This window comes from Meriones unguiculatus, chromosome 18, assembly GCF_030254825.1.
Source record: "Meriones unguiculatus strain TT.TT164.6M chromosome 18, Bangor_MerUng_6.1, whole genome shotgun sequence".
NCBI lineage: Eukaryota > Metazoa > Chordata > Mammalia > Rodentia > Muridae > Meriones > Meriones unguiculatus.
This window is the reverse complement of record NC_083365.1, coordinates 15,600,221-15,623,482: the sequence shown is the minus strand read 5'-3', so window position 1 is coordinate 15,623,482 and position 23,262 is coordinate 15,600,221. Positions and strand designations below refer to the sequence as shown.

The following is a 23,262-nucleotide window of genomic DNA, read 5'->3' as shown; positions in this document are numbered from 1 at the left end:
CCTCCACTCAGATGTAGCCTGTGGTAGCTCAGTAACCAATTGGTTTCCCAAAGTGAGGGGAACAGGGACTATTTCTAACAGAAACTCAATGACTGGCTCTTTGGTCTCCCCACCCCCGAAGGGAGGAGCAATCCTGTTAGGCCACAGAGGAGGGCTTTGCAGCCAGTCCTGAAGATACCTGATAAAACAGGATCAGATGAATGGGGAGGAGGTCCCCCCTATCAGTGGACTTGGAAAGGGGCACGGTGGAGATGAGGGAGGGAGGGAGGGAGGGAGGGACTGGGAGGGAATGAGGGATCGGGACACGGCTGGGATACAGAGTTAATAAAATGTAACTGATAAAAAAATAAAATAAAAAAAAAGAAAAAAAAAGAAAATTAAAACCGATTTGAATTGGCTCAAATTGTTTGAAAAGCTATATTGTGGACCCAGAAGCTTTTAAATTTTTTTTCAGATTTCATGATCATCTTTTCCTTGAGCAATAATTTTTATTTCTGAGTTTCACATCACCATGAGTGGAATAGGTCTCACTAACAAAACCTGCACAAATAACAGGCTGAGAGAAGCCCTCAACATTTATTCTAGTCTCTTCACCCAAGACTCGATTTCCCAAACTTCAAACTTGGCTACTGTTCAAAAAAAAAAAGTGCTTTGAAAAAAACAACATGATACATGGTCCTTGCCAGTAACAATACAGAAAGTAGGTTCCTTTGATCATTTTCATTGTCGTAGGCAAAGGCTGACAAGGAGGTAAATTCAGCCTTGAACATTTGGCTCCCTATACCCAGCAAGAAGACAGGCCCGAATATGGCCTCACACCAAGGGTGCCTTTCTGCACAGGACCTAAACAACTGCATTCTGAATGAGTTCCTGGAGGCCCAGCACAGCTTTCTGAGAGTGTGGCCCCAGTGCTCCAAGTTCTAAATGCAGAGTCCCACCACGACAAAACATTGGGAATAAAACCAAACTATTTTTTTAACTGATAAAAAGTAAAATAAAATAAATGCTGCCTCCTCCTTTTTTTTTTTTTTAGCTCTACTGCCATAAAATATGAAAGTTCTCATTTTTCTTCCTCTCTTTCCAGAAGGGTGACCACACTGTCTACATAATAAAATCTTAAAAGTATTTCTGGGAGAGATAGTTGGGGAAAAATGGTTTCAAAAAAGGAGTTGTGGGCTGGACAGATTAGTCAGTAGCTAAAAGCAGTTCCTGCTCTTGCAGAGAGCCCATGTTCAGTTTCCCACACTGTCATGGCAGCTTGCAACTCCAGTTTCAGGGGATCTGATACATTCTTCTGCACCTAAGGTCACCAGGTACATACATGGTACACATACATATATGAGCAGGTAAAATACTCAAACACACAATTTTCTTTCAAAAGGAAAGAGATTGAGAGATGATATACGCATTACTGAAAACCTATGGAAAATGAAAAGGTAGGGATGTTTCAACAGGAATCATGAAAATTGGGAATTTGAATACCAAATATCTTATTACCTAACTGTAATAGAAGCCAGGTAGAATGATGAGAACAGGTGGTCACCTTAAAGCACATCAGAAACAAGCAAAAATAGTTTTCACTCACAAAGGTAAGAACCAGGAGAGGCTGTCTTGGGACCCTTGCTTGCTTCTTTCCAGTTCCATCAGAGGAAGAGATGGTAAATGGCTGGAAAGGGTAAAAAGCCATTGGGGAAAATAGAATCGTTTCTCACATAGTCATCTCATTCGGGAATGATATAACTGGGAGAAAAAATCTCAATAATCAAATGTGAACATAATCAAAAAAGTTAACCTCTTTTCCCCCTCTGAAAAGACATGAAAACATTAGTTCATCCATTTTATAAATGACACAGGAATACTGAGAAAATTCTACAAGTTCTCATTTTGAACTTTCCTTGGTCAGCCTGCTGGATTATTACTTAACTATCAATTCGATAAATCTCTCAAACTATTTACTTAAAGAGAAAATATGTAGTTTATCAATAAAAATTATTAGTACACAATGTCTCATGACTTCTCAAAAGAAGCTTTACTGCTTTCTGTATATTATTAGTGATGTTTCTTGAATGTCCACTGCAACTTTTCCATAGGCTGTGCACTAGATAAGGCACATTCTTGCTGGTCAAGAATTTCACTAGCCAAGAACTTCTCAATGTTTAGCCAATTGCCCAACTAACTACTGCTGGGCTAATGATGGAATTAACTATCATTTCCCTTAGAAAGATAGTTTCTAAAGCCAGGAGATTCTATTTGAGTTCTTGGAGACCCAGCTCCAACACAACCTTCTCAACTCTGAGTCATGAGCCACCCAACAGGAACACCACAACGGCCATCTTAGTACCAACAGTCAAAAGGAAATTCTTCATGTCTTTTACTGGGATCTCTACCCCATACATCAGCTGTGTTGGACTACACTTCCCTCCATTTCAATGGAAGAGTTTTCTGGTAAGTTCCATAAAGTCGCATGGTGCTAGCCAAGCCCATTTATTTACTGATTTACATATTTTAACAAAGAAGAGATGTCATTTTTCTTTAGTTACACACATGCTATTCTTAAAGGAAAGACCACAAAATACACAAAGATTCCTAACCAAAGAGTCAGCCCTCCTCTGGTTCAGAGCAGGTGCTGACAGTCACACAAAATATGTAAACGTGTCACTAGTTGCAAAATACAAACCACAGTCCAGTCAGTAACAATTGTCAAAAGGTCCTTGAACACATTCTAACACCTGTATATTAGGGGATTTCCCCAAGGCGTAAAAATGTAAAAATGTTTGGTTTACAAATATGTTATTTACAAGTATTTCTAGGTATTTATTTATAAATATTGTACAATTCCCTTAAGACTCAACATAAAAAGCCTAGTCAAACTCAATTTTTGTATTTATTATAATATTAGATCACGCTACATATTTTTTCTTATAAAGTTCAACAGACTAGATATTATTCTTTCAGATATTTGAAATTAATAAAACACTTACTTGTATGGGAACTCTTCAAATGAACAGATTCACCTATCGGACCTACTCTTGTCTCTCAAGCAGACATGTCTATGTTTGGACAAGACCTCTAAATTCTTGACCCTGATGAAATTCTAAGTCACTGAGAACTTTAAATCTTTTAAATGTGTATATGATGACATCATCTTAGATGGCCTTGACATCTCCTAATTAGCTTTGTCCCCCCCCTTTCTGCTTCCCTTACATCTAAACATTTTCATCCTCTCAGAAGCTGTGGTATGATACACAGCACTCTGCCTTCAATGCTGTCTTCCAGCTTGTAGTTTAGAGCCTGTGATTTTGTGTCCTTTCTTAGGAAAGGGTTTTCCATTAGTCTTTGGTTTGTAGTCTGACTCCCCTAGTTAAACAGCCATGTGACATAGGGAATATGTCACGTTCCCCATCCACAAATTGGAGTAAGTGATAATTTCCCCTTCAGGGGCTGTAAGGATGGAGTCGGGAGATGGCTCAAAGGTTAAAGCATTTGCTGCACAAAAAATGTTCATTGGCCAGCCAGCCTACCCAATTGGCGAGCTCTAAGTTCAGAGTGTGCATTGGGATTTTCATGGGAGCTGGAGAGATGGCTCAGCAGTTAAGAGCACTGGCTGCTCTTCTAGAGGACCTGGATTTGGTTCCCAGTACCCACACGGCAGCTCACAACCATCTGTAACTCCAAGATCCAACACCCCCACACGGACATGCAGGCAGGCAGGACACCAATGCACAAAAATTTAAACTAATTCATTAATTTTAAAAAGAAAGATAGTTTTTCACTTACACTATATGGGCAGAAAATGGTGGCCTGGTGCCAGCATAGTTTGTAAAATACTAGAATAAAAGCTATAGAATAATTAGGAAAAAAAATAGTGTGACATCCAGATATACCCAGAAGTTACAAGCAATATGTGTGTATGTATGTTGTATGTATGTATTTAGCACAGCATAAGCAAGAACCTGCCTCACACATGGGTCTTGTCTGTTTCAACTTCACTAAGCTGGGCAGGATATTTCCAAAAGTATGTAATGCTACCAGCATACTCTTAATGTAAGCTGAAAGATGGAACATTGGGTTTTGAGTCCCATGACATATGGAAGCCTTTCTAGTCACCAGAAGAAACCCTGAAATTTATTGATGTCTCTTGTTGTATTAATGTTTCATACTGGGCCATTTCATACCCATAAGCAGGGACTAGTGGTTACACTCATACCCCATAACCTTCTCTTATCCCTCTAATACTCCTGCTGACACCATCTTCCCAATTAGCCCCTCACCCCTACATTGTTTTCCTTTTCTGTGAGCCTACAGGCCCTGTGCAGGAAGTCTGTTCATGATTGCAACAGCCAGGTCATGTCCACACGACAGCACTTCACAGCACTCCTCCCCGGCCTCTGACCCTTACAGTCTGCAGCCCTCACTTCTGCAATGCTCCTGGAGTTTGAAGGTGGTAAGAATGATGTCCTGTTTAAGGCTGAGCACTCAATCATTGCTTATTCTTGGCACTTTGATCAGTTCTGAGTCCCAGTTTTGACACTGCTCACTGCTAGGTGAGGCTGAGGGTTGCACTAGTCTATGGGCATAAACAAATACCCAGAAGGCAGCTTGGCTTCATGTCCAATTTACCAAAGCTTCGGTAGCCGCTTCACTCCAGAGCCAGTGATTTCCCCAGCTTTCAGCAGGTTTACACACCAGGCACGTATTCCTTCCAGTGGAGCAGATCTCAAATTCGCCCAAAAAAGTAGCTGGCAACCCCCACCCCAGAATACTCTCATGTCAGTGGCCATGTGTTTCTGGGCAGGTAAGTACTACTACACACATGATCTACAGCATCTACAGCTGGGTAAGATCACGGATAATTGTCATCCCCCAGCATGCTACACGGTGCCTTCCAACACCTTCCAGAACCTTTTAGTACTAAGAACATGAGAGAGAGGTAGGAACTTCATGCTCAATTCCAGCTTTATTTTTCTGTGTTCTATAAACAACCCTGTGAGCTCTCTTTGGCACTAGGGTTTTACTGTCAGGCTCTGCCGGGCAACCAAGAGTGATGGCAATAGTCTGTGTTGTCTTGGGACTTCTGGGTGCTCCCTAGCTAAGAATTCCCTGTCTCTGTTTGGATAATCCAATTGCAAGGACAGGTTGGGGCCTGGTGTTCTCTCCTCCCTATGCTAGATGCTTTCCCCTGCACTCTTCTCACTTGAGGAATTCTTCATTGCCAGCTGATTCCATTTTGAGATTTTCTTCAGCAATTCCATCTCTTCACTGAATTCTATTCTCATACCCTGAATTGGCTTCCTAATTTCAGCATCTCTGTGTGTGTGTGTGTGTGTGTGTGTGTGTGTGTGTGTGTGCGCTCACATGCACATTTTTGGAATTCATTCAGTGATTTATCACAGTCCTCTTTAAATTCCTACAAGAAATTACCTATGCCGTATGTGAATTCTTTGAACATTTTTTTTCACTTATTTTTACTGGACTTTTGTCTATATAGCTTTCATCTGGGTCCGTGTGTGCGTGCTGTGCATGAGTGTATGTGTGCTCACAAATGTGCAGGTGTGTGTTTTACAAGCATGGATATGGAGGACCAAGGTGGCTCCAGGTTCTATACTGATGCAGAGTCCCATGAGCTTCCCTTTTTTAGGGAGTCTGGCTGGCCAGCTTCCTCACACAATTCCTTGTCTCTGCCTCCTAACATGATGAGATTGCAGGTGGGCCAATGCTCCTATCTGGATTTTAGTGAGTTCTGGGGACCTAACCCCAATCATGTTTGTGCAGCAAACACTCTACCCATTGACTTCTTCCCAGCCCAATCCTGGCTCTTCATATTGGAGTGCACCTCTTTCATCAGTTGTAGCTTTTGGTATGGGTTTCTGATGCTCCTGTGTTGTTGTGGATGTTTAAGGCTCTGCCTGCTCTTCCCGGAGCTTGGCTGGTTCTGGATCAGCTAGGTGAGGTTTGAATGTCAGTGCGGGTTACTCCATCCTGATTTGCATGTGAGGCAGCTGAGCCGACTGTGACTTCTGACCTCATCAGCGGGCAATTGCTTGAGTCAGCAGCGAGGGGTGCCTGGGTGGCAGGGGTGGGCCTAAAGATAGGAGGGTTATGGTACAGGAGGCTACAGGAATATGGTCCCTGGTCTGAGTAGTTAGCAGATCCTTGCCAGATCCTGAGAGGCAGGGTTAAGGTGCCAATGCAAAGAGGAGGCATAGCCTCTGACCTGAGGAGGCAGGAGCTCCCCTCCACGTGGGTCCTGTGACACTGGGGGTTGGGGTGGGGCCTAGAGGACTTGTCACTTTCTCTGTGAAAATCCTAAGATGCCAGGGTTAGATATGCCAGGCATGGCAGGCAAGATGGTCACATCAGGCACTCCTCAACAAATAGCCACATTTTCACTTTCTAATACTCCTTACATCAGGCTCACGAAATATAAGAGAAGGAAAGGGTAAAAGGTACTGTGCCTGCTTCACTTCACATTCACCCTTAGTCCAAGTTCCACGGCTACCAAATGGAGTCATCTACCTCACCCACATCCTAATGGACGTGAGCAGGAAATTAATTTTACTTTACACCACTGAGATTTCAGGGTTGCTTGTAACTGCACTGTAATCTAAGCCCCCTGCACCAAAATCTATGTAAAGGAAGGAAATAGTTAAAACAACCACTTTTTGCTTTCTGGTGGGTTAAGAAATCTAAAACTCTTAGATTTGTATCTCATTATAGGCTGACAAAGACATAAAGATATAGTTCTGCCAGGAAAGAAATAAATAATGGCAAATTATATTTAGATTGCCCTTTTAGGGCTCAATAAATAATCAACACAGTATTTTAAGAAGAATTTTGATTTGTGAATACAATTTACTTTTCTTGGATTTACATAACAGTAACATTTCATTGAAAAAATTATTTCATTAGAAAATTTATAATTTGTTTTAATACAATCAAAATATTTCTTGGGCTAGTCAAAGTTTCCTGGCTACTCCTCTAAATTAAATTTTAATTTGGAAGAATATTTTTCTATAAACATTCATTATAACAAGAGTCATTAGCAGAGATTAAAATATTAACATAATCAGGCAGAATTTATAAGCAACTGCCAAGCACAGACCATATACATTCTGAGATGTGTGTTGGAGAAGATTCACATTATAAACTCCCTGGCCTTTAACTCAAGGGGCATTGCCAAGATCCTTTATCTTCATTATCTCTCAGTAAACCTCAAAGAAAACATCTTGCAAGGATAGTCTTAGGTTCATAAGATTCTAGTAAACCACGCCAACCTATATGGAAATAATGATCTCCAAAACCAAACTTTTAAGTGACTAATGCAAAGGACTATTGTGGGGTGGTAGGAAGGCCTGGGTCTCCCTAACATGTATGTACAACTCTACAATTAGTGTCTGTTTCCTTTACTTTTAAAGGAATTTATTTGCGGCCAAGGTACCATAAAATGCAGCTCTTTAGCATAGGCAGTATCTAGAGGCCTTCCATGGATCTTAAAATAATGTTAGCACAAGATACAAACAGAAACACGGAGAAGCGAGGAGCTGAGGAGGTGGGTCTGGGTTAAATGAAATGATGATGATGATGAAGATGAAACCATGGTCTAAAATATAAGGCAAATGATGGCTGATTATAACTTGCTGATTCTCATTGAACCCCCATTGGTTTCAAGACCTTATGACACTGTGCAAAATACGGAAGCATGTGTAGCAGGACATCCGTCTTCAGGAGTCTTCACCTAAGCACTGGGTTTTGTTACAGAGCCATTGGATGAAAGGCCAGACCTAGGCCTGAAACTAAAATGCCAACTTGTTCACGCCCAAGCTCCAGAAGACAAAAGGCTACAAAAGGAAGGGCATTGTGGGCAGGACGAATGAGACCCACAAAAGAAACATGAGGACATGCCAGGTGGTGGCTTGATAAGTCATGTTTGTCTTTAGCATGAGCAGTCATCAATGCCTGAAGAAGTTTATGTTCTCTCATTAAGTTAAAAAAGAAAAAGAAAGAAAGGAAGAAAAGGAAGGAAGGAAGGAAGGAAGGAAGGAAGGAAGGAAGGAAGGAAGGAAGGAAGGAAGGAAGGAAGGGAAAGAGAAAGAGAAAGAAAGAAAGAAAGAAAGAAAGAAAGAAAGAAAGAAAGAAAGAAAGAGAGAGAAAAGGAAGGAAGGAAGGAAGGAAGAAAGAAGAAGGAAAGAAAAAGGAACATAAATGGGGTCTCAGATAATTAGCTTTCACACTGCCTTCTGGCTTCTAGATTTTTCTTTCTTCTTTTGTCTGTTTAAAGCACTTACCATCAAAATTTGCAAGGCTGCTAATATTTGCACCAAGTTCTGAGGTGACAGGTGGTGCTTGACGAACTTTCAGGTTTGTTTCCCTGTTAAATGAAAGACATGACGTGAATGTGAAACAATCCAACAGTTTCTGACTAAAGCAACTTGTAGGGGGCAGTACATACAAAACGTAAATGAGGAGAACAGGGCTTTAATTGTAACACACGCACACACCATCTCAGCAAAGCAAGTGGGCGTCTCAAGATCTGGAGCTGGCATCCTACCCACAGCACATTTGCGTAACAACACAGATCTGCTTTGCATTTGTGTTCAAAAGAACACAGAACAGGAGAAATATGGTCTCATTCGAACCTCCTCACAATGCTATGTGAGTTATAAAACACACTGGACCTAGGAACCCCATTGCCAAAAGCATCACTCCAGCATCTGCTATCTACTGAGTCATGGCTACTTTCACAGTGGCTGAAATTTTAATGAGGAAAAGCATGCAGCCTTCTTTTTCTTAAGAGTATCAATCCAAGAAACTCGTTGGTATTGAATGGCACCAGCCAACAAGCTGGGCAGATCACAGGGAGATGCTCTTCCTATGGGCAGGACCACGCACCCATTAGACAGCAGACCCTGCCACTATCGGCTACAGGTGACCATCTGGACATCCCGCTAGACTGTGCTAGAGGGAGTGTCACAGCAGCTTCCTCGGGATTCTTTCCTCGCTCCTTCTTACTTTGTTCTCCATGAAACCGTGTGACCTTTAGGACTAGCTGGTTTGACTTGGCACCGTTCTCTGAAGAATCAATCAGCCCAGCCGTCGTGTCTAATAACAAGTTGTTCCTTTGAGTTACTGAGCCATATTCCACGATGCCCCGGTTTGCTCTGCCACTCTCGCTTGAAAGACATCCAAATTGTTTCTTTTTTGATGTAAGAAATGCATGTGCCCTAAGAACTCACTACAGACTTTATGGAAACATAAGTTTCCATTTCTCTGAATAAGAGTCCAGTTTGAAATTGCTGAGTTATGTGGTAATTTTATGTTTATTTTTTAGGAAACTGACAAATCCTTTTTCCAGTATGAGCATCGCACTTTCTGTTCCCTCCAGTAACGAGAGAGTGCATGACTCCGCCTATCCAACTATTTGCCAACTTTGGAAATGTCACCACTGCTTGTGTTAGTCATTCTTGACAGATCTGCGGCCACAGAGCATTGCGGTATTAATTTTTGTGTCACTAACGGCGTTGAGTAACTTTTCATGTGCTTGTTTGCCACCTGTGTGTCCTCTTTGGTCAACTGTTTATTGAAGTGTTAGAAAATGACTGTTTTCTAACTAGGGCTGCTGATATTTTTTAGGTTTTAAAGCACCTGTATATAGTCAAGGAAATTCAGGCAGACACTTTGCAAATAGCCTCCTCGTGTTAGTAACTCATTACTTACTTCCTCTTTGTAGGTATTTCACAAATCAAAAAACTGGATAAAATCCAGTCTGTGTGTGTGTGTGTGTGTGTGTGTGTGTCTGTCTGTCTGTCTGTCTGTGTGTGTCTGTCTGTCTCTCTGTGTCTCTATGGGTCTCTGAGTCTCTCTCTGTCTCTGTCTCTATGTCTCTATCTCTCGTCTGTCTCCCTAGCCTCCTCCCTCTCTCTCAAGAAACCAACCCAGGGCCTTGTGCTTGCTAATTGAGTGGTCTAGCACTGGGCTAAGTTCCTACTCTCTGTAATAATTCTTCTATGTCAAATATACCAATTCTTTGACTAGCCCAAACCTCAGTCTTTCCCTTTTTTTTTTTTTTTTTTTTTTGCCTAAAATGTTTAGTTTTATTTCTCACATTAGAATTCCATTTCCTTATTAGTTATGAGGCAATTGGAGTTATCTGTTTCATAGTGAGCGCATAGTCCGTTTTTTTGAGGAATGGTCCATTTCATCTAAGTTGTCAAATGCGCATGTGTACAGCTGATTGTGGTATTTCTTCCTGACGCAGGAGGAATGCATTGTCGACTCCCCGGTTTGTTAATGATGTCGCTCATCTGTCTCTTCTCTCCTTTCTCTCTGTCAGCCTTGCTCAACGTTTGTGGATTAGTTGATGTTTTCAGAGAACCAACCATGCCCCATTGTTTCATTTTGTTCGGTTTTGAATCAAGTTTGTTGATTTTTGTTCTTGCTTACATTGGATTTCTTTTACTAAAACATTATTTATTTATTTTAGACAAAGTGAAGAGCTGATTTGAGGCTTGTTCTCTTTTCAAGTGTACAAATGCTACTAATTTTCAGTGCTACTAATTTTCCTCTTGACACTGCGTTAGCTGTATCTAAACCTGCCCTGCCCAAACCTGCATTATACAGGATGAACTACTCCAATATCTCAACATGGTGACAACTTGAGAAACACTGGCTTAAGCCAGCGACACTGGCTTTGTGTTGTCTGGTTGAGTCCTAACTTTAGTCTTTATCAGCTTGAACAAGTTACCTAGCTGTCTGAGCCTCGGCTTCATGTTCTGTGTAGTAGGTATCATACAGTGCCTACACCATGACTGCATTAAAAAAAAAAAATCACCTGAGGGACTAGAGAGATGGCTCAGCAGTTAAGAACACTGGCCGCTCATCCAGAGGTCCTGAGTTCAATTCCCAGCAACCACATGGTGGCTCACAACCACCTATAATAGGATCTAATGCTCTGTTCTGTCATGCAGGTGTACATGCAGCTAAAGCTCTCAAATAAATAAATAAATAAAATATTTTTTGACAAAAAATCACCTGAGTCATGCACATAGACACATAGTGCCTACACAATGTGAATCACACACATACAGATACACAGTGCCTAAACAATGTGGGCAGCAGATGGTGTCAGCCAGACAATGGAACCCTCTGAACAGAGCAGCTAAGTGACCTGTAGCTGAATTCTCAAAGCCAGCCTCAAAACTGTGTCATACCTATCTCTCTCGTCTCTCTCTGTGTCTAATTTGCTATCTCAGCCTTTCTTTTCAGGAGCCTTGATTTTTCACCCTCTCCTTTTCTTTAGAAAATAAATTTAAATAAACAACCCCCCCCCAAAAAAAAAAAACACCTCACCGAAGTGTCAGGATGTAAAATTATTCATGCTCACATCTCTGAAAGAAAATATGCTGAAGAGAAAAGTCAGTGTTTTCCAGATAAATTCAGGAGATAAAAAAAAAAAAAAAATATTTCAGAACTACTGCCAAGTAAGTAACAACGGACTTTATCAGGAAACGGAGACTGAGGTGGGAGCCTGACCTCCGAGGCCGCTTGCGTTGCCCGGCAGCCTAGGCAGCTGCTCTCGTTCGCTACTTACCCATCAAGCTCCGCTGTCTCAATGTAGCAGAGGCCGTGTGGCTCGCTGCTTGACAGGAGCAGCAAGTCTGCCTGGGTGAGAGGACAGAGGGAAGAATCAGGGCTGTTGAAACCTCTCCCTCCCCAGCCACGGAGCCTCAGCGAGGGTGAAGAAGGAGGCATGCTCCCCCACTCCTCTGCCCCTGCTGTCACGCTTCTGGACCATCAGGTCAGGAGCAGGCCTCCCAGCAACACGCAAACCATTGGTGATTTATTTGCATTGCCGTTTCTGAGAGTCGTGTAGGAATTCTATTTTCCTGGAGTTAATAATTTCTAATGAAACAGAAATCTCTTTCCAATGAATAAGCTAATTAACACCCCTTAACTGCTGGTATAGGGGCAGTTCGAAGCAGTGAAGGAGCAAAGGAGGCGAAAGAGGGGCAGGTCAAACAGAGGGAAAGCCAGAGCAAAGGAAAAATAAAAGGAAACAGGAGCAGTGTGGAAGCAAAGGGGGAGACGAGGAAGCAATGGAAAATGGTAAAACGAGGAGAGAAAGTGGGGCCCACGAAAAGAGCACAGAGGGTGGACTAGGAAATGGCTCTTTAGAAAAGACATCACTCCACTTTCAGTTGTGAACCAAGCCTTTAAGGACAGAGCTATCTCCCAGACAGAGAGTCACCAAAGAAAAGTCTTAAAAAGTGTGAGGGAGACGATGAAGCTAGCTTTCCACAGTTGATGGCTGGTGGAAGGCGCAGGGGGCTGGAGGAGAAGGACTCAGTCCTATTTAAGGGGGAGGCCACTGAGAGTTTGACCGGCCCCAGTAAGTGCATAGATAACACAAATCAGACTTTTTATTCTTATTTTTATTTTTTGCTTTTTTTTTGGGGGGGTGGAGGGCATAAGGGTTGGGAGTGAACATGGAAGGACTTGAGAAGTGTCATCAGGGTGCATGCAGTGAAATTCCCAGAGAATCAATAAAAATGTTATGTTGGAAAAAAAATTAAAAAGAGCAGTGGTCATCAATGTTATAAAACTAAGCTTTGAAGGTAATATGTTCCAATTAGGGTCCAAAAACATCAAAATAAAGATCCAAATTCTGCTAAATTTTATTGAATGAAACATCTAAAAATGTCAAAAAAGAAAAAAAGAAAAGACATTACAGTTCATTTTTAGAATTATGGAAGGTTGGGAAACTTTTTTCTCAAATTAAAAATTTTATTTTATAATAGATATAACTCTGAAGGATTCATCTAAAAAGAACTGACTGACCTAAAGTCCAGCAACTTATTCTAAAACTTTAGCCTAATGATTTTCTTCCTATTTCTGAATGATTAACAGTCCAAATCTCAAAAATCTTTTATTTTAGAAAATATTATAATTGCTTTATCTTTAAGTCTTAGATGTTAAGTTCAAAATCAATCTGTTCATTTAATTGTCTGTATTATTTAAATTATCAACTCAAAAATAGGGTGGGAGAAATGATGTGTGTAGTTTTGTCTAAATTAAGACTCTGTGACAGCTCCTAGAAGAACAAACACGTTTGCATGGCGGTGGGCGCCTCCTCAGCTCTGGAGGAATGAACCCCTCGGTATGTTCCATGCAAATACACACAGGGGGTGTGTCCAACTGTATGTATGCCACCCTTGAACTAAAGCTCACAAATCCTGACCCAGAAAACAGAAACATCTGGGCTTGGGGGTGGGAGGGGCAGATTCACCTTGATCTCGTCACACACTTAAATTTCAGTATGATCTTGCAGAAGGCATGGCAGCAACAGAGCTAAATGCCCTTTGGGTCTATGGCTCACCACCTTAAGGATAAACGATAATTTTAAACAAAAACTAAAATTCCCTAGTCGTAATTAGGTAAAACTAGAAATCTTTATGATGCATAGATAACGGTGCTTGTTGGCACCTGGTGTTACTTTTTTTCCAGAACTCTGCGCAGCTAAAGATGCGATGTCCTGTCCAATATTGTCTTAAGTTGTGCTAACACCGCCTTTGTGGTAAAAGAGGGGCAGAGCGCAGCAGGCTCAGAACATCAGACTAGGGAACCACTGCCACCTAGTGGCTAAATTCTGTCAACCAGCACTCTCCCAGGGGCTGAAACACACCTTAGCCTTCCTGCCTAACAGTTCCTGCTCTATCTCCCTGGAAAACCTGCCTTCCTGCCTCTTCTTATACCCTCTAATGTCATCTGTGCCTTCGATATCTCTGACCCTTCTTCTCCTTGCTCACTCCCTGTCCTCTTCACTTCTGCTAACATCTCCCTTAGAGGTTTTTTAGTTATCCAGGAGGGTGTGTGGAAGGACAGGATTGATAGTGTCCGAAGGGATAAATTGTAGAAGGTATGAGCACACAGTCATACTTTCTAGGGCACTCAGTAACAACCCTGAAAAGGAAAGGGCAAGAGAATTGTAGCAACAGCCTTCCTAGTCCGTGGTCATCCTTTTGTCAGAGTTGTGGGCTAGTAGTTTGAGCAGCATATGGTGAGGCCACAGCAGAGACATGGAACAGAAAGGAGAAGTGTGATTGTTCAGATGCCTAGCTGGGCCAGGCCAAAGCCACCTCCCATTTGCCCTTTGTCTTTTCTTTCCTCAGGTATTGATGAAAGGACTTCGCGATGGCTCCCACAAATGAAGCAGCATTTCCCAACACAAACACCTTTCCCCCAGCTTTCATGGGAAAAAGAGAAGCCCAGGCAGACACCTAGTAGAAGCTTAAAAGCAGGAGTCCCATGAGGGGAAACTTGAGAATAATGTACTGGATATCTCTGAGTCCTCAGAGCCAAAGACATTGTCTTCAGGATTCGTTAGGAATAAATGTTTATTGAGTTAAACAAAAAAAAAATCAAGAAATGGTATCAATCTACAGCCATTAAATTGTTTAAGAACTTGTGAAACACTCAGAACTGAATCACTTCATGCCCTCTGCAGCTCTGCGAGGAGAAAACACTGGTCTCAACGGCTGGACAAGAAGCCTGTGTAAGTCCTATCTCGCCCAGCACTGAAGGTGGAGCACATCTACTGAACACACTCATCCACACACAAGCAAAAAAAAAAAATGTTTATAAAAGAAAATAGGAAAAAGGTGGTTGGTAACCAAAGAATGACAGAAGACTAATAGTGTATGTGAAGGCACGTCTTCACATACAAGCTCTTTCTCTGAACAGAACAAATCCCTTCCTTCTGCACTGGTGGCTTAGAAATGGAGCATTGGCCATTTACTTCTTTCATTTTCATTTTTGAGGGGGGGAAATTGTATTTTGGTCCTTTATACTTTCACAAGGAGCTTGGGTTGTTTGTTTGTTTGTTTGTTTGTTTTAGTATATCCTTAGAGATTCTCAACTTAAGTCTTACAACAAAAAAAATTCAACTGCAGCAAACATGTAAAGCCACACATTTAGGGAAGACTTTACTGCATGAGTCACACAGCCACGTTCTCAGTGTCCATGTATGCTGGGGTTCAGTAACAGGTTTGTTCCTACCACCAGGAAGGCAAGCAGACTGAGAGCAGGAGTGCTGGATGTGTGCCCAGTGTCACTGGGACCAGGGTGCACAGCTCGGGGCTCAAAGTCTAATGCCCCCAAGACCTCTGGAATGTGTCTCCAGCCTTTTTTTATGGCTCTCCTCATGCAAGTTGACCTCATTGTGACATATGAATTACATGATACCTTTTTCCCAAGCCTCAAACAAAATCTGGATGTCTAGAATTCAGCCCCTACTTTTGTGCTCTCGAATTAACAAAAGAGCAGGAAGAGAAATGGAAGGGGAAAGGTGGAAGGGAAAGAGAAAGTGTATAACAAAGAGATGCTTTGGTTCTTGTCAACTTGGCACAAAGGTCATCGAAGGAAGAGAAACCTTAATTGAGAAAACATGTACATCATATAGACTCTAGGAAAGCATGGGGGGCATTTGTTTCTTGATGTAGTGATTGATGTGGGAGGGCCCAGTTCACTGTGGGTGGTGCTGTCCCTGTGCATGGGGTCCTGGATTGTATAAGAAAGCAGATTGAGCAAGCCGTGAAGAGCAAGCCAGTTGGCAGCACTCCTCCACAGACTTCAGCTCCTGTCTCCAGGTCTCTGCCAAGCTTGAGTTCCTACCTTGACTTGTTCAGGAGGGAATGTAAGCTGTAAAATGAAACCAATCCTTCCCTCCCTGAGTTGCACTGGTCATGGTCTTTATCACAGCAAGAGAAACCAAACTAGGACAGGGGAGATACATGAAACAAAGGTGCCTAGTTCTCAGTGTGTCTACAAATTTCAGGTCCAGAATTTACTGATAAACAGATGTAAACAGGGTTGAAAGTTCTCACTCTGAACAGATAGCTATGTCCTGAAACTGAGTACATAACGGATCGTTTGATTTCCAGTGGCCAGGTCTGCAGCCCCCAGTTCTGGAAACCCAGACCCAAAACAACTGTTCTGAGGAAAACAGACTGTAGTACTTGAGGAGTGGGGGGTCGGAGTGAGAGCCCAAGATTTAACTCTTGGCTCTCCGGTGGCAAGCTATTTGAGGATACCAGGCCTTTGCCTTACCTTTCACAGGTGGAAATAATGAAACAGTACCTAAGCTGCCCTCGCTGGGTCAAGACGAGCAGTAAGCTAATTAATTCATATAAAGTGATTATAATGTTGGTATGCTGCATAGTCTTAGCCACTCTGATCATTATCTTTGTGAGCCCCCGGGGCTTCCTAAGGTCTGCTACAGGATAAAAAGTCCTAAATGGGTCTTTTCTAAATATCTGTGAATGTCACTATCCCTGGCAACCTAAGTTCCCCTGCAAGCCCTGCCTCCGAGCACCAGGAGACGCACCAGTCCTCTCTAGTGATTACAGCCTTTTGTCTATAAAAGCTTTGATTGCCTCTGAGACCATTCGTAGGAGGGTGATAGCTGCACATGGACAAACCTTGAGTGAAATGACTTGGTTAAGAGGCGCTGCGGTGCTTGTGGGTTGGGCGGAACCTTTGCTTCTCTTTTAACCAAAGAGTAGGAGTCAAGCAGAGAATAATGGGAAGTTTTAAAGTGTTATCTGTTGACTGAAAACAGGGATCCAGCCTGGGCTTGGGGATGTGGAGTCTTGTTTATATTTGCCAAGGGAAGAAGAGCGTGAGGGGATCCGAGGAATTCAGAGTGTGGGTTTGATGCCATCCCTCCATCATAAAAATGAGAGGAGCATAGCATTCTCTCCCTGACATCTGCTGTGTCCAATGTGGGAACCACACGGCCTATTAGGCATTTGGATGTAGAGCAATTAAAATTCAAACTACATTCTTATACTTGCCTCCTGGGACCGATTTCACAGAAGGAATTGCACCAGTAAACAGAGACTTGGTTTCCAGCCAGCTTCTTTAACCATCTACCTCAACCCCCAGTACAGAGGGTGTTCTGACAGGTGCTACCTCCTAGTGTCATGCTCCCAGCCTTCACTGAGTGGAAAATAAGCCAGATGTGTCATTTAGAAAGTCACATGGAATGAAAGTAAATCGGTTATAAACGAGAACCTGGCAATTCTCCTGTGTTTGAGGGGCCCGAGCCACAGGGCACAGACTTTGAGACCTCTGTCTTGGCTGTCTTGACAACATCTTGCTTATTTTTGTCTGCGTTCCTGGCTACTTTCCAAAACTTAAAGGTTGCCAGAGAATAAGCCACTTGAAGTGTGAACTCGTCTGCAAATGGTTTGTCCACCCAGAAGCGCCTACGCGCATGCTCCTCTGCACTCTGGGCACACAGACGGTGCGGTGGTAGAAGGCTGTTTCTGAGAGTTGTTGTTCTGTTTTGTTTTGTTTTTTTTGAGACAGGGTATCCCTGTGTAACAGAGACCTGGCTGTCCTGAACTCTCTCTGTAGACCAGGCTGGGCTTGAACTCACAGAGATCTGCCTGCCTCTGCCTCCTGAGTGCTGGAAGGTTGTTGTTCTTTTAAAGAAATTTTAGGGCCATATTTTTCCATCATAAAACATCTCAGATCTAATAAAGAATACAACTTGATTCAGAAAATTGCATACAATATAAAATTTTCATAAGTGATCTAATGTATATTTGACATAATCACTATAATAATTTGAATTTTTAGTTTCTAATCTGTACCATTTTATCACCTTAAATTTAACTGGAACTTCAGTTACCTGTTTACATTTTAGTGACTGAATTGAATTTTACTTAAGAAATCACAACATTGGTTGCTTGCAAATGTAAATTATGATGCATTTGATGTTCAAAACTCTCACTAATTCATATTTTAATTTAGAATTGTAGCATGAATTTTATTGTTAAAGTGTTTTCTTCAAATGTGTGGCAGTTTAAAAAAATTGTTTATTAGTGTTTATTAAGAAATAGCATTCAAACTGTATGAAATATTAAGAAATAGCAATATTAAGAAATAGCATTCAAACTGTATGAAAACAAACTATTTTAGAATATTAAAGAGCATTTTTAAAACTTACCTGTATAAATACTTCACATATTGATTTAAATTGTTCTGCATTAGTATAATTTTTAAGGAAACAGACAAAGAGAGAACCCCTCAATATTATCCAAGTCACCACGACACTGAAAGTCATTCTTTTAAAGTATCTGTAATTGAGCATTTATACTAATATATAGTGGTGATGCCTCCTTGCTGACTCTAGATTATTGCGGATTTACTAACTTTGCAAATGCAAATATTTCAGTGTGTGTGTGTGTGTGTTACTCTAATTTGAGATCAAGTCATAAAATAATGAATACTCACAGCAACAAATTGGTTATTTTCTAATTTAATGATGTCTCCAACTTTAACGTTCATCCATTTTTCATTCTGCAGTCTGAGAAAAGAACAGAAATATTTTTGAGATATAGCCTGAGAAAAATACAGAGTATAACCAAGATATATACCCATATGCATATAACAGAAAACAAAAATCAGGTGAGATTTTGCTAAAATGGGGAAGTCAAGGGGCAAATTCACAGCCAGTGAACAATGTGGGTGTCAGAAAGGTTAGATACTTTGTCTGTGGATATCCAGTGAGTAGTGACACACCCAAGGCAAAGCTCAAAATGCCCAACTCTTGGCAGAGGGTCTGTGAAATGCCAGGCCATGATGCCATCTTGATGCCACTTTCATACAACTTCTGTGGTCTCTCAAAATAGCCAGCTACTTCCGTTCTTCTCAAGCTCTGTCAGCTAGGAACAGGCACAGCACCACCACCGTCTCAGAAGTCTTTTGACTGAGACAAAAAGAAAATGAGGAGGGAGAATAGGCCAGGGCAACAGGTAAAATGCAAATAAAAAGGAAAATTGCAGTTTTGGAAAGGACAGGAAGAAAGCTGTGTGGTTAAAGAATGCACCCACAGTGCTGCCACTGACTTGGGTGGCATTCTAACAGGCTAGGACCAGCCGGTGTGTGTCATGGAGTCCCATGCCCAGGGCACACCAAGTTCAAAGGGACTGGGATGAAAAACGTTTGTGTTTGTTGGCTTTAGCCTGGGGTGACAAGGGAGGCAGGGTTGCCCGAAGCCAGACAGGCCTTGCAGAAATAGGCCACCTGTGGCTGGTTACTGTGGCACTGCCTGTGCCTTCTGCCATTCCTTGAAATGTAAGCCCGCTTTGCTTTCCACACTGGAAGTTCTCATCTGCTTCTTAGAAATCCCTCCTTGGAAGCAAAGGCTGCAGGAACAGTAAGACAAGGCAGCCAGGTGAATTCCGAGGAGCAGCTTTTCAAACCTAGCCCAGTCTACTTGCTTCACGGGCTGGAGAATAGATCTAAATGTTTATACAACTGTGATTGTGCCTCACGCTCTCAGCCCTGCTGGGTCATTTGGCTCAAGAGCTCAAAGAACTGTTCTTTAATGCAGATCCAAGTACATGTTGTTCTGGAAGTTTCTCAGCTGCAGCATTTTTATCTCTAGCCAAAATCGGATTTTTTTTTCAATGCCATGTTTTGCAGTAGCTATCTAGCTCAGTCACACTGGGAGAATGGAGGAAGCCTTGTAAACCCCACTTGTCTTTCTCTTTAAGGTGCAGGGCTTCGCTGCTTATTTCTCCTGGGGACCCCTCCCTTGGAGCATCCATGTCATTTCTCAGGGGACTGACTACTGGAGATATGACATGATGGAGAAGCACATCTTGTGTAGTTATGGAAATTGCATTGCTCCTGAAATACTCTGCAGGCTCTGCAAAAACTCGGACTACCTTCAGTTTTGTTTTGAAATTCTGCACCTCCTACTACTATGGTCCAGAAGGACCCATGGGAAATTGCAAATGCTACCTCGTGTGTGTTGACTGAGAGCACAGCCTCACCCAGCTTCCCCGGAATTAACCTACAGTATGAACTAGCAGATGCTTCTGTCAGACAAGCCCATAGAACCTAACGAGAAGAGAGCATGACCCTTACAGAGTAAGACTGTGATGGAGCCGTAGTTTATCAAGAAACACAAAGTACACTTCTTCGGATGGGGAGAAGTAATGGCACTCTTGCTATTAGAGTTATGGAGGAAAATAGCTCCACACAGAGCTACTGGAACACCACAGGCTGTGTGAGATGTCTTCATTAACCTTTCATTTAAGCTGATATTCAGCTATCTATGTGTATAATACCATCAGAAGTACAGGGGTTTGCATATTATGGGGTTTTCTTCTCTTCTACCTTATAAAATAGATGTGTTACTCAAGTAGAATCTTAGAGATGGAGTCAATGTGCTCTAAGGGTCATTGCTACTGAAGAACCCAAATTCGCCAAATAAGCAGAAATTGAATGAACACTCACAAATGAGTTTAAGCTATTGTGTTCTGAACCCAGCCATTTTCTTTGCCCTTTCTGCTACATCTCTACCGAGAGCAAAACAACGTCCCTGCAGCCTAGGGAGACAATTTGCTTAAAAGATCATGCTCAAAATATTTCTGCATTTGTGAGATTTCAGCTTGTGTGGCGACTGAAACAGCAGAAACAGACACTCCCGGCTGTGCCTGCGCTGCCCCACAGTGCCCGGGCTCCTGCTTCAGGGGATCTTGTGCCACAGCTCTACTGAGGGGACACAGGATGGCCTGTGAACTGCGAAGGCAACACAGCCCCCAAGGATTTGACATTTTCTAACCTAGCTTTTTCCTCCACCTGCAGAGACTCTCTAAAGTACATAGGACTTGTAGCCTATTAGTTTTCTGAAACAAGTTCACTTAATTGCTCTGAGAGGCTCAGAATTCAAGATTTGTCTTGATTTTCTCCACCACCATACAATTAGATACAATCTAGCTAGTGCTCGCTTGAACCAGATTTTCCTAAAACAGAGGGGATAATAAGATATCCTTTACCTTAGTAAAGGTAAATAAAAAAAAAAATCACAACATTTAGATCCCGAAGATTCCCATGAAACAGGTGGCATTTAAGAACCACAGGATAGCACGTGGACATGCTTTACGGAAGCACTCAGGAGGCTCCACTCTTCAGAACACAGGGAGTCGAGGATAAGAAAAGAGGGTGGCAGCAACCTCTCCCAACAAATGCATGCTGGGTGCCAGCGGCTTAACTGAATGTCCCCTGAGGAAAACAAGCCTAACATTGAAACAGCAGCACCCAACAGCCCTGTGCTGCACTCATGGCTCAGGAGACTAAACCCAAAGGTTTCCCATAAGCAAGACCCCCAACTCCTGGCTGAAGGACAGAAGGTTCGACCTTAAGCAGGCTTTCCAGTGCTAAGGTCATTCTTTCCAAAAGAACACTTACACTAATTCCAGGAGGGAGGGGTCCACAGAAGTCCTGAGGTACTAGAGAGTAGAATGTAATTGTCAATGTTCTCCCCTAATTAGCCAACCAGATCTTGTGCTAAGCTTGGTTCCTTTAGTATCCAGGACAGACCAGCACTAGGAAATCAAAATTCTCCCCTGCACAGAGACACTTTTATTCACCGCTGTATCATCAGAACTTAAGCGATGTCTAGTTCTGACGCATTCAGTACAGATATCTTAAATGACTGCTAGATAAATTAAGGAATGTAAAAACCAGTATTTCTCAAAACATTTATTAAATAATACCATTTCCCTGAATATATATCATGAATCCTAGCAGTCCACATTTTTAGTGCTTACTTAGTATACCCCAGAAACTAAACCAACTCCTTTGCAGGAGGAAAATTCAAATGACGCTCCTATTACATTTGAGTTTCAGAAATAACACAATTTTTTTACATTACAAGCACACCCTTTGTGGTACCTGGGATGCTGAATGTTATTGTTACTAGTCTAGAATTTGAATGTAAATAGTTTCACATTTACACTTATCTTGTACAGCAGTGCTACTAATGTTAATCTTAATTTCGCTTAATGCTCATGACAATCCGAGGGCTACATCCTGCTTCTACTAGGATTTTGCAGGACCCTGGGGTTCAGAGAAGTTAAGGTATTTGCCCTGTTTCAAGTATCTATTTAAAATTCTGATGCCTATACTATGATGTGGGCACCCCACATTAAAGAGTTGATTATATGGCAGCTTAAACATGAGTATACAAGGGTGTTCACTGCAGCATTATTTACAGAAATCAGTTGGAAACTGCTACTGCCCCACGGGAGTCTCACTTCATCATACATCATGCATGTACAGCAGAATAATGCAATCAGAAGAAAACAAGGGCTCTTTCTGTGCTGCCATGAAATAGGGTCTCAGCTCCACTGTTAGGTTAGAGAGGAGAGTTCAGAAGCCTGGGCGTACATGGTGAGAGTCATGTGCTGAGACAAGGCTGTTCTGACACAAGTTTTGTTGTTGTTGTTTTGTTTTGTTTTATTTTGTTTTGTTTTTGTGCAGTGGTGCACACCTGTAATCCCAGCACTCAGGGAAGTAGAGGCAGGCGGATCTCTGTGAATTCGAGGCCACCCTGGTCTACAAAGTCAGTCCAGGACAGCCAAGGCTACACAGAGAAACCCTGTCTCCCAAACAAAACACTGAAATATAATTACATCATTTATCCCTTCCTTTTCTTCCTCCCAAATACTCCCATCTATCCCCTTCCTTGATCTCTTTCAAGTTCATGATCTCTTTTTTCATTAATTGTTGTTATATGTATATATGTATATGAATATACATACACATTCGTAAATAAAACCTGCTCAGTCTATAGAATATTACCCATATTATGTTTTCACTTGGTTTTGGATAGCCAATCACTGTGCTCTTCCCTGGGAAGACTATTTCTCCCACTCTCAGCATTCCTTAGTAGCCATTAGTTCTTCATGTACAGTTGAGCTTCCCTTGTCCACGTTAGCATGTCTATTACTGTTGTCTTTGTTCAGCTCCTATTTGGGCAGTCATGTTGGTGAGACTCTATGGGTATAGCTTCTGACATTCTTTTTCTAATTTTTTTTTTATTTTTAAATAATTGTATACATTCACTTGTATCCCAGCTGAGCCCTCTCCCTCCCTCCTTCATCTCCTCCCTGTCCCCTTCAGAGGCCACTGAGAGGGAGTGTCCTTCTCTCCTTCCCTCTGGCCTTAGCTTATCAGGTATCTTCAGGATGGTTGCAATGTCCTTATCTGTGGCCTAGCAAGGCTACTCCTCCCTCAAGGGGGAGGGGAAGCTCATGAGTTCATGTCAGAAACAATTCCTGTCCCCCTTACTAGGGAACCCACTTGGATACTGAGCTAGCATGGGCTATGTCTGAGCAGGGGTTGTAGGTTATATCCATGCATGGTCCTTGGTTGGATAAACAGTCTCATAGAAGACCCCTGTGCTCA

The 23,262-nt window shown here is 42.1% G+C and overlaps 1 protein-coding gene across 2 annotated transcripts in view; it reads right to left on the bottom strand.

The window, feature by feature from the left end:
• The window catches only part of Atp8b4 (ATPase phospholipid transporting 8B4 (putative)), a 175,575-nt gene that overhangs the window by 95,898 nt on the left and 56,415 nt on the right, over positions 1–23,262 (bottom strand). For both annotated transcript variants that reach the window (XM_060371530.1, XM_060371531.1), the window contains 3 exons: positions 18,295–18,367; positions 11,588–11,658; positions 8,286–8,368 (listed from right to left, as the gene is read on the bottom strand). In XM_060371530.1, the coding sequence (XP_060227513.1) occupies positions 8,286–8,368; positions 11,588–11,658; positions 18,295–18,367 (227 nt within the window). The remainder of the gene's footprint in view (positions 1–8,285; positions 8,369–11,587; positions 11,659–18,294; positions 18,368–23,262) is intronic.